The 11449-nt window shown below is 38.9% G+C and overlaps 1 protein-coding gene across 1 annotated transcript in view; it reads left to right on the top strand.

Annotated features, from left to right (window-relative positions):
* Positions 1-1695, top strand: part of Syt10 (synaptotagmin 10) — a 56453-nt gene extending 54758 nt beyond the window's left edge. Inside the window, exon 7 of the mRNA XM_021183812.2 lies at positions 306-1695. Within this exon, the coding sequence (XP_021039471.1) occupies positions 306-377 (72 nt within the window). The 3' untranslated portion in view covers positions 378-1695. The remainder of the gene's footprint in view (positions 1-305) is intronic.
* The last annotated feature ends 9754 nt before the right edge of the window (positions 1696-11449 follow it).

Raw genomic sequence — 11449 nt, 5'->3', positions numbered from 1 at the left:
AAAAAAAAAAAAAAGACTAAATGTCTCCCATAAAGTGTGGGACTCTTCTATAACCATAAAAGTTGCTGAATGACATTATTCTATATACTTTTTTATATCCAAGTACTGTGTGTTACAGGAAATATTTGTGTTTTCTCTCTGCCATGGAAGGTAAGTCCTGATGAACATGGAGGTTACATAGATCATCTCTTCAGACATTTGCAAACTGTGTGTGACTATCCACTGTTAACAGAGAGATACAGTTGCCATTATGTGGGGGTTTTCATCTTTATTGGATCATATATTGTGAAATTCCTGTCTTTCAGTTACCTGGCCGGGCCACCAGCTTTGATAGTCAAGGGTCCTGTTCTTCTCCCAGGCCACCGTCCACACCATAAAAGCCTCCAAATAAGACCATATCACAGAAAGATCTAGAACCATGTGTTCATTGAATCAGAAACCTGCACACAGAAAACACATGCGCGCACAGAACATTTGACTTCTTCATTTAAAATATACCCATGATAATTAATAACTTGATGCATAATTTCTCTTGGCTTATTTGGCTTATTTGTCTTCAACTTTGAGCATATTAATACATTCTACTTGAGTACTAATGGTCCTTAGTTACATACAGTGTTTTATTTTCATGTCTTCTCTCTACTTGCACAGTGTTTTAATATGTTGTAATTCTTCGCCTAAGCAAATAAGTTATTTGAGAAGAGAATCCACATGTATGTAAAAATTAAATATAGTTTATAACTGTGATGTGTGAAATAGTGAAACATGTCATTTTCAACTGTGTACACAGTTCTATCTGAACTTTTAATGTGCATACCTAAATTCAACAGGATCAACTCCTTCGAATCCTAACTAATGTCATGTGTCTGATAGTAGTTTTCTTCCATGATCAGCATGTTTGTCGTTGAGGTTGTCTCTCCAGCTTCCGTTCTGGGGACACTTAGCTAAGCTGCAAAATGAAGAGTCATTTTCGAATACAAATGTACAAAGCGATGCTGAGTGTCTGGTCAATGACACTACCAGCTTACGACATCTTACTGTTGCATTATTTCAGACGCCCGTGGTACTGCTGACAGATAGTTTTAAAACTCCTAGCAATCTTCTTACGTGGCTACAGTCATAAGTTTGTCTTTCCAGGTGACCCAGTACAGTGGTGTGCTTGTTCTGTAACTTGGAGCTGTCATGTGGCTCCTACACTTTTGATGGATCACACTTCATAGAAACCAAAGGTCCAGCAAAGTTTTCTGTGCCCACCGTCCTTAAGATAGACAGGTGTTGACTCCACCCACTCAGGAGCTGGTCGCTCATCAATAGAGCTAGACAGTCTTTCAAGGACGAAATATAGATGCATGCTATAAACAGTACAACTTTCACACTTATTAAAAATAAATGCATTTCAAAGGTCCAGACAGACAGCTCTTTAATGAAAGGAAGGATTAATGATCAGGCCACTAGAGGTAAGATAAATATATATCTATCTATATACATATATATGCAAATGCTTTTTCTTTTTACAAGATAGAACTTTCTTGGAAATCAGGTCAGCTTTTTGCAGTCTCATTTTAAGACCCTATTGGAAGGCGCCTAAATGGAATCACAATAACCTTGCTTTTGAGGTATGCATATTTAAAGCTCATTCCATAATAAGGTTTCTAAAAGGGAAGAAAATTTATATTTGAATTTTTTAAGCAAGCTCATTGGGATGAAAAAGTTTTATCACAAATTATGAATTTTTATATTTGTAAAAATCCCTTATTTCAAATATTAGGAAATATATTTTTAAAGTCTTGAAATTTCTCTCATAAAGATTCAATATCTGTTAACCAGGATGCAAGTATGTCTTGTATTAGTATTTATAGTGTAGACTCAGTTCTGCCTAAAGCTTTGGAGAAATGCCTGTGTCCAGGACATGAAAAGATGCTACTAAACTTTCCCTCATTAAAAATAAGAGAAACGAGCCAGGCGTGGTGGCGCACGCCTTTAATCCCAGCACTCGGGAGGCAGAGGCAGGCGGATTTCTGAGTTCGAGGCCAGCCTGGNGGGCTACACAGAGAAACCCTGTCTCAAAAAACAAAAAAAATAAAATAAAACAAAATAAGAGAAACGCATCTGAAAACACTTGACTATCCTGTCAAACCAAACCAAACCAACAAACAAAATAACCCTACTCATTACAGAATGACTCCAGATGACAACCTATCTTGAAATCTTTGTTTTACGGAGAAATGCAAACCGCCAAATGGAGAGGAAAACCCTCTTCCTCTTCGTGTGATAACATTTGGGGAGAGGTTTTATTAGTAGCTGTGGATGTGACATTTCTCAAGTCTGTAAAGTTTGCATTTTCACTCAAAACGATATCTTACAGATTTACAAAATCGCAGCTAATTTTCCTAAGAACAGGCTAAACCAACTTAACCAAAGGAAACTGACAGGTAGCCAGGATACTTTAAATATGAGGCAAGTAGATTAAAGTAAGCCCAGGGAGGGGAAACACAAAGTTACATGAGAATTAAGTCGGAGCATGGAAGCATTTACTACGCTATGAAAGAGATTAAAGAGAATAAGTCCACAACTGTCTTTCAGTTAGTGTGTGAGAGACGTTTTCTCAGTGATGCACAAGTTCATTAGAACAGCAGTTCATTCAGAGAAAATACAACCCTTACAGGGCTTACACAGCTCACTCTAACCTTACCCAGCCACACACAGAAACTTCTCTCTGCTCCTGAGCTAATGTTAGTTTCTCCGTACTTAAAATATGGTCCAGTGTTCCAGATGCCCTCCCCCAGTCCCCACTAACTTGTGGAAGGGCATGTGCATCAAAGCAGGTCGGTGCGGCAGGAAGCTGTCATTTAGGTATTCACTAAACTCCCGATTTCAGGGATTCATTCAGGGACTTACCTTACTTATGCATCTAGGAAAAAAGACTCAGTGTTGCCTTGTGGGCAGGACAGCACTGTTGCTAAGGACTGAATATGACAGACACTACTATGTGTCCTGTGAATAATCTTTTCACAAAACCAGAAGCTGATTGGTTTAGGGGGTCTTGATTTTTTTTTCTTCACTGGTGTGAAGATTCGATTTTAGTCCAAAGGTCTAGGCATAATCACTAGTTTCCTAATACACTTTCCTCAACAGGTCCTGTTTCCTTTCTCAGGCCACTGCGTGCTGCCCGCACTTTACCCATAAAACTCACCCTATTCAGACACGCTCAGTTCAGTCGCAAATGTTAGGACAAATGCCAGGGAAGCAGCGGCAGGAAGTGGAGCCAATCGCCTACCTACATATAGCATTCGTGGGGTGTGCACACCCGCTAGTTACTGCAGGGAGCTCACAAACGACCAATACTGACTCAGGGTTTGTATTAGAGCAAATGTATTTGAGCTACTAGGTTGTGCTGTTTAATTGATATTCACAACTGTGCTTACTCTCCTGGTGTGTTTATTCTTGTAAAAGTTTCCAGGATCCATAAAGAACCAGCAGTCTCTTGAAGCATTCACTTAATAGTTACTTCAGAAGTTAAGGGGGGAAAAAAAGTCAAAATTCCATTCCCGTGTCAATTCTACTATCTATAAAACAAAATATAATTTATTCCAGCATGAGATGTCCAAGCAGCCAGGAATTACTACAATAAAGGAACATAAAATTATAACACTGAACACAAATCAATTTCTTTCTACCTCTTCAAAAAAGACTACTTGATATTATTCTTTAGCAGAATTTCTCTGAGTTTTGTCATAACAGCTGTGATATTTCCACGCAGTTTATTTGCAAATAGCTAGAACACTAGGTTGGCATGGCCTTGAGAAACCATTGGGTCTTTTTGTTAAATGTAAAGAAAATAAGACCCATGTCACAACTTGGTTTTATAGCAATTACAGTTGTTCTAAGCTGACCTGGTTGGTTTCAGGGCTCGTAATTTTTAGATTAAGGGAATACTACTCTCAACAAGTAGAATTTTAAAAGCCTAAGATAATTTAAGTAACCATGTAATTAGTGAAAAGGACAATAAATCATAGAAAACAATATGGAAATGTAGAAAAAAGGAATTCCTTCATATTTTAACTCTTAGTGGACAGTAAATTCTCGAATATTGTTTCAAGTTTAATTTTCACTCAGTGACATAGCTCAGGATATGATTTATATGAGCCTGCTGTGAGGACCCAATATTTAGGGCAAAATGAGTTTAATATTTTACATGAGATAAAGAGCCAATGAAATAAAATGCTGATTCCAGAATGGTATCTCCTGGGAATTCTCTTAGCTAAGAATTTTTTCATTAAAAGATCAATATTTATTCAATAACCTGTCAGTTAAGATTAAGGTAACTACTTATCTTCTACCATTGACAGTTAACCAAAACCATACATATTTGAACAGTGGCGTTACATATTTGATCAAAAATGCATTTTCATCGTGGTTAGATCATTATTTTTCTTTTCATCATGTAACTAAATTCAAGTTTGATTGGGTAGCATGATAGTGTTACGGTACAGAAATAGAGAAAATCACTCAGTTAAGGACCAAGGTAAGCCTTAATGATTTACTTAAAACATTTGAATACTCAAAATAGTAACTGAAAAAAAAATAAGTTAAAGATGTTTAAGAGAAATGATATTATTTTGTATGTCTGAGATGATTAAATATACTCCTCCCGGGAGAACTATTTCTATAAATCCTATTTTTACCTCTATTGTGACAAGAGATATGAGTTGCTCTTGATAAATTTATATGGAAATGTTTTCATCTCAAGCCTATCTATGATAATTTTTGATGTAGACCGTGAGACCTTTTCCAAGTAGTGAGAGTGTCTGATTTTATCAGAGAATAAATGTAAACCATTGTCTTCTGACATCTTGTTGAGTTGCATCCACTGTGTAGAGAATTCCCCACTTGCCGAACATAGGATTGAGTTGTAGTCATTCAACCTCATGAGGTTTTTGTTTCCTGAAAATAATTTATTGAGCAGTGATGCAATTTACAGGTGAGTGGAAATTCATTAAGGTTAGATTAGTTTCAATGTTGCAACGTTAACGTGTGAGGTGGTTAGATTTCCTGAGGCTTTTTCCAAATAGCTTCTTGTGTGCTTCATCTGAATACTAAGAAAGGAAATATATTTCCATGCTTTGCTGAGAATTTTGTGCACCCCAATTAACTCTTATCTCCAAGATTATGTAAAACAACAAAATACTATATTCTGTAGAAATATTCATATAAAACGTTTCATAGGTAGGTTTCATCAAGATTGGCTGTTTTTCTTGTAAAGTCGTTTAAGCTTTGCATGTAAAGAATGCAGTAATATCAGTGTGCAGTGTTCGCTGCATAAAGGAGAAGCAGGTAAAACTCCAATATGTAAAATATTTGCATTTATAGCTTCTTCCTTAAACAAAGAAGTACAACACCCAGGTTGTCAACATTAGCTGTTATTGACCCAACAGAGCAATGACTGGGTTCACTTTCAAACATGGAGAAGTGACAGAACACTGTGAATTCAGAATCAAGATAAGTCAACGAGAAAAGAACTGCCTCCCATCATAAATGTGATGTTCCCTCTAACTCCTTTACAAGTAGATAGTCACCATGTATACTGGTAGAAACTGCTAATGTTCTTCTTGCAGAGCCTCAGGCAATTTAAATCCATCATAGCTCATCTTTTGGGGATATCTTTAAGTCATTGTTCTCAATGTAACCTTTTAAGTGAAGTGTGTGATTTAATACTTAGCCATTGTTTAAATCAGCGTCGTTGGCTTCTACATTATAGAACAGAAACTGAAATCTTGAAATTTGTGTTTCTGACTTTTGTACGGTGACCAGTCATTTGTGAACTTTGGCAGCTTATAATCATATTACTTAGAACAGCTATTTCTGCAAACCCTCTGAAAGATGTTTGCACATTGTGTTTTAGCATTTTTACTCTGTCTTCTTTAGAGTGTATGAACACATTTGTCAGGATCAGATGAATTGTGTAACAATGAAACCTCAAAGCTGTTATGAAGGGTAGTTCATAATTCCTTTTGTAAAAGAAATGGAAAAGCACTTGAAATATAATTTTACTGTTTCATATGTATTTTAAAAAAGAAATAAAGTAATTATAAATAATTTTATCCGTTACTTTTCTTAAAAGTCCCTTTTCCTGATTTAATTTTGCAAGATAAATATGACGCACTTCTTGAATATAAATTAAACGTAGTTTTCAAGATGCCCTTAATACTCACTGACGTGGGACAGAAAAAAACCAGCACTCTTCTGCACCATCATAAGGGGCTCTGTAACAGAGCAAACCCTACTAGGAGAAGAACATAAGAAGTGCACTTGGCTGATCCCAGGGTTGGAATGTAGCTTGGTCACAGAGCACTTGTCTAAAAAGCTTGAAGCCCTGGGCTCCAACCCCAGCAACACAACAAAGGAAGCTGTGAAACCTGGTATGAAACCCTTCAGCTATGAACAACCAGAGACACAGAAAAGCGACTGCAGTGGTGAGTTCTTATGAGTGGGGAGCTGTAGAAACATGGTAAACTAGAAACACGTGACTCGCTGGTGGAGCAACAACAAAAGCCAAAGTAAAAAATCTGGATGGAAACTGCAAACAATGTTGGTAAGTTTCCCTGGCTGTCACAGCAAGTAACAATATTTTAAAATATCCTTTTCTTGAAATTAAAAAAAAAAAAATCACCGGATTTTAAAATGAGCATAAATTTTGGTAATAGAAATCAATTGTCATTGTTAATGTATTTAATGGGGCTGATTAATTAGGAGCAAGGCTTTGGTGTGCTCAGTTCCTTGGGGAAATGCTTTTAAAATAAATTTTCACATATATGCTAATAAAGTATTTACCTTAATTGGGAAACCATACCTGAGTTGGTGACAAGCACTTAAACCCAACTGTGAGGGGGCTGACATACCTGAGACATGTTGATACACAAAAGGGCCACCAAACCCCACAGCTCCAGCAAGTGTGGCTCACAATGTATGCACTCTGTATGCATCGTGCCACCAGGAAACACAGAGCCAACCACCATCGCTTAGTAAATAGCAAGGCATAAGCCCAAGTAAAACCCACAGAATTACCTTAACTAGAGGCTATCACTGGAAATTAGAGTCAACAAGAACTAAAGTTCCGATCATTTGAGATGGTTAGATTGCCTAGAACAGACACAACACATGTGTGAACCCAACTTGGTTACACACTTTGCTCCTAATCTATACAAAACTTCAAATATGATAACATGACCATTTCTAAAAGTGGGAGAAGGTTGTATTGATCCACAGGGATTAATGACAGAGAACATTACTCTAAACTTTAAACTTTACTCAAATCGAAGCGTTGATTGTGTACAAGTCAGGAAATACCAAACTAAATTCTTCACGTTTCTTTTACATATACTTTTCTTTATCCCCAAATCAATTCCTCACCTTCATTTGACAACGATGGTCATTGCAGATGAGAAGTTAAATGGAAACCCAAGGTCATTTGTTTGGGGCTGGAGTTCAAATCTAAGTTTTTCACTATCAAGTACATATACATAGTATGACCCTGTGCTTTGCCAGGGGAATTCATTAAACAGACAATTATAGACAGAATCTCTTATAATCATCACCTGTCAATAAGAAAGCTTATGGCCAATGAGCTGAGGCAGGAAATAAAAGGTGGGATATCCAGTAGGATAGAAAGAATTCTGGGAGATAGTTTTAAAAAAAGAAAAAGGCACATAAGAAGACAAGGAGAGGAAACCAGCCATGTAGCTGAACTCAGGTTAGAATGAAAGGGATAATAAGAGCTAGTTGGAGAATAAGCCAAAGCTGATGGCCTAGTCATTTGTTAATACATAATTAGTCTCAGCCAGGGTCGTTATTGCTGGAAATTAAGAAGTCTGGAAGAAAAACTCATTTTAAAGGCAATAAAATAAAAGATGTTTTCCTCTTGGATAAACCAACAAGATGAAAAGCATGCAAACCTCCCTGACACTCATTTGCAAATGGGAATCAGCTGGGCCTGGCTGATCAAGTTATTGCTTGTACCAACTGTGAAACCAGCATCACTCTGTCAGTGATAGCTGAAACCCACTGGTGTCATATAATCAGTGTCTGTGTATAGAAAGGGGCAGAGGACTGGACAACCCTGATCTGACCATGAAAAAAAGGAAGGAAGGAAGGAAGGAAGAGACGGGGGAGAGAGGAAGGGAGGGAGGGAGAGGAGGGAAAGGGAGAGGGGTAGAGATGGAGAGACAGAGGGAATGAAAGAGAGAGGGAAGGAGAGAGAGACAGATAAAATGAAAGAGGGGGAGGACAGAGAGAAAGAGAGGAAGGAAAGAAAGAAGAAAGGAAGAAAGGAAAAAGAAAAAAAATTTTAAACTGTACAATGTGCCCAGTAAAATCAAAACCAAGATACCCAGTTAGTCATATTTCACTTTAATTTTTATTGTCACTATCTAGCTCAGTCTTTGCAGTCCCTTTTCTGTGTTTTTCTATATAAGCCTTGGTATGTATTGCAAAAGTATTGGTTAAGTATTCTATGGATTCCCATAGGAAGATTCTGCAGGGCACAGTTCTACCCCTTTAAACGTGTCTATGGATGCCCTGTAAGCTTGCTTGCATTCCTTTAAATGATTTTAAATAAGCAAAGTGGTAGCAGAACAGCGGGAAGTTCTGTAAAAAGTAATACAGTCTGAACTTCGACCCTTCTCTAAGGGGCACACAAAACTAACTCTATGTGTATCCCTCTGCCCCGCCCCTCCACTCCCAAGCTGACCCTGTAGTAGCTTTCCCATTGCAGGGACTTTGGAAATCCACTTTCCTCTCTTCCTCTCCCCTCCCTTTCCCTCCCCTCCCCACCCCTTCCCCCCCCTCCCCCTTCTCACAACCCCTCTCTGCTCACCTCCTGCCACTCTCTCAAAAACCTCAATTCTTACAGGACAGTCTCTTCTAAAAATTAAAAAAAATAATAAAATAAGTTTTAAAAAGAGAAAGAAAAAACACTAGGGGCTGGATCTGTAAGGAGTCTGGAGTTGTGTGACTATAATCAAAATATATTGTATAAATTTATCTCAAAAAATTAAAGAAAATATATCATTTAAAAATCAGTCGCACTCAATTCTCAGGTTCCTGGAGACCTTTATTGTTTAAACGAGAACTTAGCCGTAAGAAGAGTGGTAACTGTCAGGATGTCCTTCATGCTCAGGCATCTGAACACCCTTCTCTAGCTCTGACCTTGCCCAGACTTGAATGACTTTATGAGTTCACAACTTTATGAAATGTCTTGTTTTTTTTTTTTTCTAGTGAAAATGACCTTGTGCTGGCACTACAGCAATGCACCAAGGTAATGTGCACACCTTACACTCCTGCAATCTGTCTTTCCAGAACATCTATGGTATTCCTCTATCATGCTGGAAATAAAAACTGAGGGAACAGCCAACCAATAGCCACCCCAACTTGAGACCCATCCCATGAACAAGCAACAATCCCTGACACTATTAATAGAACTCTGTTATGCTTGCAGACAGGAGTCTAGCAGCAAGGCTGTCCTCTGAGAGGCTCCACCCAGCAGCTGACCCAGAAGGATGCAGAGACTCACAGCCAAACAGTGGATGGAGCTTGGGGACTTTATGAAAGAGTAGGGGAAAGAAAGGATTGCAGACCTCAAAGTGGATAGGAACTCCACAGGTAGACCATCAGAGTCAACTAACCTGGACCCTTGAGGGTTCCCAGAGACTGAACCACCAACCAAAGAGCATACATAGGCTGGACCTAGGCCTCCCCGCACATATGTAGCAGATGTTCATCTTGCTCTTCATGTGGATCGTAAACAACTGGAACAGGGGTTAACCCAAAAGTTGTTGTCTGTAAGTGGGATATGTTCTTCTAGCTGGGCTATCTTGTCTGGCCTCAGTGGGAGAGGATGTGCCTAACCCCACAGAGACTTTATGTCCCAGGGTAATGGGATACCCAGGAAGACCCTACCTACTCAGAGGAAAAGGTGGAGAGAAAAGGCGGAAGGATTATGGGAGGAGGTGACCGGATAGGGGCTGCAGTGAGCGCCATGTAAAGTTAATAAAGAAAAAATGAAAAAAGAAAAACCCACACCAAAGCTTTGGCATTGGTTTTTGCAGACTCTCTCCATATCCAGGATCTCTATTATACCCTGCTAGAAAGCAAGCAGTCTCCCCTATCAACCCTAAGTAGAGTTGCCCTGACGACTCCCTGAGCCTGTGCCTTTGCCCCATTCACTTGACTTTCTGATCTGGGGTCAGATCCAAGAAATTACCCAGAGGGTTGATGAAAGCTCAGAACCTTTTATGAAGTGCATTACAGATGCTATCCTTAAAAATACTAATCTAGAACTTGCCTCTGAGGCCATTAGACTGTACTTGTGTATCCACTTAACCTCCCAGTTTTCTCTTGATATTATAAAAAAATTAATTAAATTAAAATGTAAAAAGACGACTAGAGGGCGTTAGCTCAGGTTTGATGGAGGCAGCATGGAAATGTAACAAAGCACACATGCATCTTCAGAAGCAAAAGTGTCCTTTAATCAGAACGACAGAAGCGCCACAGTCTCTCTGTGGAATGGCTTGGTGATCTTGGGGTCTTATGAGATGGTAAAGGGAAACGTAGGGATGGGAGAGTCCACCTTCAGGTCAGTGCCCCTGCGGTCTGAAAGTGGTTGATCCCAGTGGGTTTGCCATGGGGATCTCACCAGAAGCTTCCACAAGTGTTGTCAGTCAAGTCAACCTTCCTATCCGGAGTTTCTCAGTCAACCTGTGCTTCTTAGGTAGTTAGCCCTTCATTCCCGACAAGTAAAAAGGAGGGGGTCGGGGGATGATGTATTTTCTCATTGGCTACTTCCTAAGGAAGAATAGTGATGGAGGAAGAGACTAGGCTCAGTTCCCAAAATCTAAGGGAACATAGGTGGGATTGATTTCATATAGCAGGAGAAGAGTTTTAACTTGGTCAACTTCAGAGGATCATGCTATTTCTATTATACTCTCATAAAGAAATGTCTAAAATAATCATTAGAGGGCTGAAAAATGATGACTTCATCATGGAGTTAACTGAGAGACTGCCCAGGTAAGTAGAGAAGTAGAAACGGAAGACAGAGAAGCCAGTGAGAAGAGATAGATGTCTGTAAGTAGGATTCCAATTATAGGGAAGAGCAGGGCATTGTATTGTGTCTCAAAGGGTTGTGGGTATTTGGCAGGGGTGAGTAGAGTCAGACACCAGTAGCATTAATATGTTACAGTTAATATGGTAGTAGAGTTAATAAACTGCCGTTCGGAATTGGACATAATACTACTGGAAGATCCAGCAATACCTCTCCTGGGCATAGACCCAGAAGAACTTCCAACTGGTAATAAGAACACATGCTCCACTATGTTCATAGCAGCCTTATTTATAATAGCCAGAAGCTGGAAAGAACCCAGATGTCCCTCAACAGAGAATGGATACAGAAAATGTG

The sequence above is a fragment of the Mus caroli genome, chromosome 15, assembly GCF_900094665.2.
Source record: "Mus caroli chromosome 15, CAROLI_EIJ_v1.1, whole genome shotgun sequence".
NCBI classification, from domain to species: domain Eukaryota; kingdom Metazoa; phylum Chordata; class Mammalia; order Rodentia; family Muridae; genus Mus; species Mus caroli.
Note: the sequence above shows the minus strand (reverse complement) of the source record. Positions and strands in the feature narration are given on the sequence as shown.